Source organism: Aegilops tauschii, chromosome 4, assembly GCF_002575655.3.
Source record: "Aegilops tauschii subsp. strangulata cultivar AL8/78 chromosome 4, Aet v6.0, whole genome shotgun sequence".
NCBI lineage: Eukaryota > Viridiplantae > Streptophyta > Magnoliopsida > Poales > Poaceae > Aegilops > Aegilops tauschii.
This window is the reverse complement of record NC_053038.3, coordinates 526766489-526769402: the sequence shown is the minus strand read 5'-3', so window position 1 is coordinate 526769402 and position 2914 is coordinate 526766489. Positions and strand designations below refer to the sequence as shown.

The 2914-nt window shown below is 59.2% G+C and overlaps 1 protein-coding gene across 1 annotated transcript; it reads left to right on the top strand.

Annotated features, from left to right (window-relative positions):
* Nucleotides 1-329: 329 nt before the first annotated feature.
* Nucleotides 330-1781, top strand: LOC109768859 (salt tolerance receptor-like cytoplasmic kinase 1). The gene has a single exon (XM_020327593.4). The coding sequence runs from the start codon at nucleotides 443-445 to the stop codon at nucleotides 1511-1513; it is 1071 nt and encodes a 356-aa protein (XP_020183182.1). The 5' UTR covers nucleotides 330-442; the 3' UTR covers nucleotides 1514-1781.
* The last annotated feature ends 1133 nt before the right edge of the window (nucleotides 1782-2914 follow it).

Genomic DNA, 2914 nt, shown 5'->3' with positions numbered 1-2914 from the left:
AACATCTGAAAAAGAAATGATTTACCCCAAAACAAAAAAAGGGAGAGGAATTGCCATCTCACGCCAACGTAAAGTTGCCATAGAAAATGTTCGATCGCGATACTATTTCCAGTGAACGTTGACTAGATAGCATTTCTCTAAGATTAAATGCTGAAGTGATCGAGATTTTATAGATAGACTGGCTAGGTTCACACAATTCAATTATGGAGTAGAAGTATGTCTGCATGCTAGCTCTTGGGTCAAAGTGGTTTTTGGAGTATGCAACGAATGAATCAATGAAAGGTTACTCTGTCGCCACTCCCCAAAGAGCCACGCTCGCCGATGCCTTTCTTGCCAACCACCTATATATGCCCACGACGGCCACGTCTCTCCCAAACAAGCCAGCACGCCCCTCGTCTCCTTCTCTTCCACTGTCCACGGCTCGCCGGGAGGGACGCCGGAGATGCTGCTGCACAGGCACAAGTTCCCGCTCCTCTGCTGCGGCTGCGGTGGCGATGGCGTCGCTACCGGCGTCGGCCCGCGAGGCGCAGCCATCAACGACACCAACGTCCAGCAGACTGCCGGCAAGGGCGGCGCCAGGCAGCTGTCGTGGGCGCAGGTGGAGGCCATGACGTCGGGCTTCACGTCGGCCGTGGTCGGCGAGGGCGGCTTCAGCACCGTCTACCTGGCGCGCCTCGCCGGCTCCGGATCCTCCCAGCTCGCCGCCGTCAAGGTGCACCGCAGCAGCGAACGCCTGCGCCGCGCCTTCCGGCAGGAGCTGGACGCGCTGCTCCGCGTCCGCCACCCGCACATCGTCCGCCTCCTCGCCTTCTGCGACCAGCGCGACGAGGGCGTGCTCGTGCTCGAGTTCGCGCCCAACGGCAGCCTGCACGACCACCTCCACGGCCGCGACGGCGACGGCAACCAGGCCGCTCCCGCTGCCACGATGCCGTGGGCGCGGCGCGCGGCCGTGGCGCTGCAGGTGGCGCGCGCGCTCGAGTACCTCCACGACCGGTGCGAGCCGCAGGTGGTGCACGGCGACGTCAAGGCCTCCAACGTGCTGCTGGACGCGGCCATGGGCGCCCGCCTCTGCGACTTCGGCTCCGCGCGCGCCGGGTTCTCGGCCTCCGCGGCCGTCCGCACGCCGCGCGCCGTGCAGGGCTCGCCTGGGTACGTGGACCCGCACTACCTCCGCTCCGGCGTGCTCACAAAGAAGAGCGACGTGTACAGCCTGGGCGTGCTGCTCCTTGAGCTGCTCACCGGCACGCAGCCCTTCAGCGACGGCCGGCTCCTGACGTCCGCCGTCGCGCCGATGATCAAGGCCGGCTCGTGCTCGTGCGACGACGTGCCTAGGCTCGTCGACCAGAGGCTTGGGTGCCGGTATGACGCGGACCAGGCGGCCACCGTGGCAACGCTGGCCGTGGCCTGCGTCGGGGAGAACCCGGCCCTCCGGCCGTCCATGGCCGACGTGGTTCGGACCCTGGAGCAGATCTCAGCCGCCGGGAGACGATCGGACGGCGAAACCAAGCCGTGAGCCGCGCGTGCGGGGCGGTTAAGAGATAGAGACGATCGATGCCTCGATCCGATCGACGTGGCGAGCATTGTGACCGTAGGATGGATGGCATAGATGCTGTGTCGTGGAGCGAATCCTCCTCCCACCCGCAAAAGCAAAGCAATTGGGTTTGGTGAGGAGAAGAAAGCAAATAAATAAAAATGGTTGGTTTCGACAGAGACTTGCCTTGAGCAAAATTATTAGGCTCTCATAGTAGGATTATAAATAAATTTCTGTGCAGCTTCCTTTCTTTCTTTTTGTTCTCTTTTTTAATTAATCTCTGAGGTGATGATGAGATCTTGTACCTTTTAATCGAAACAATGAGATCTTGTACCTAATGTAGCCAGCGTAGTGGCCAGTGGGATCATTTTTTTTAAATAAAAAATTGGGTCCATGCAAAGTAAAATACACATACTACACATAAACTTTTTTTTCTTGAATCATACAGCTAACCAAAAATTGTTGGACGCTGGCGGTTTCCTTGATGAAAATGGGCTCCACATACGTTTGTTCTTGCTGGATGAAGCGCCGATTGGACTCCACATACGCCTCGTCCTAGACGGGTTTCGGGATGGCTGTCTGCTCCGTCATCCCTACCGCTCAGGTGACGATGAACTCTGCCAGGGCCTCCATGATGAAGCCCGCAACCGGCGCTAGCTCCTCCTCCGGTTCCGTCGCGTGCACCTCCTCCAGATCCGCCCCCTCCATGGGCTCCGACTGCTGCTCCCCCTCCTCCTCCTCCTTCGGCTCCGGCGAGTCCGAAGGCAGGCCCCTGCGATCTGGGCGGCGCGCCTAGCCCGGATCTCCTCCTCAATCTGGAAGCGGCGCTCCGGCGTTAGCATAGCGTACATGGTCTTCTTCTGCTGGCCATGGTGGGCGACAAGGAAAGAGGAAGGTGGAGACGGAGAGGAATGTGCTCAGGCTGGCAGTGGGGAGAGGAAAGAAATGGTTGTGGCTAGTGTTGGGGACGACAGCCGGCTTAAATAGTCGGACTTTGGCCTCGAGCGACGAGCCAGGGCGATACCACGCGGTGTTCACACCCCACCGGAGGAGTTGCTCGTCAGACCGATGGTTTTCCGAGCGATTCCATGTGAGACCCGGCTATCAGTCTGAAATGGCAGACGCGCCCGGGCATCCTCATATCCTTCCCATATTTGGGCTGGATATGAGGGGTGCGGTCAGCTCCGGCGTTTGAAATCTATTTGAGGCGTCCGTTTTTTCTGACCGGGCCGTCCGTACTGACGTTTGATGCTGGTTTGGGGTGCCCGAATGTAGATGCTCTTACGATCTCTGCGTCCACATGTAGTACGTACATACTTGCATACATCCGTGTGTGGCTGGAGATTCATACATGTCGCCTCCGACGGCGACCGGAGCAGAGGC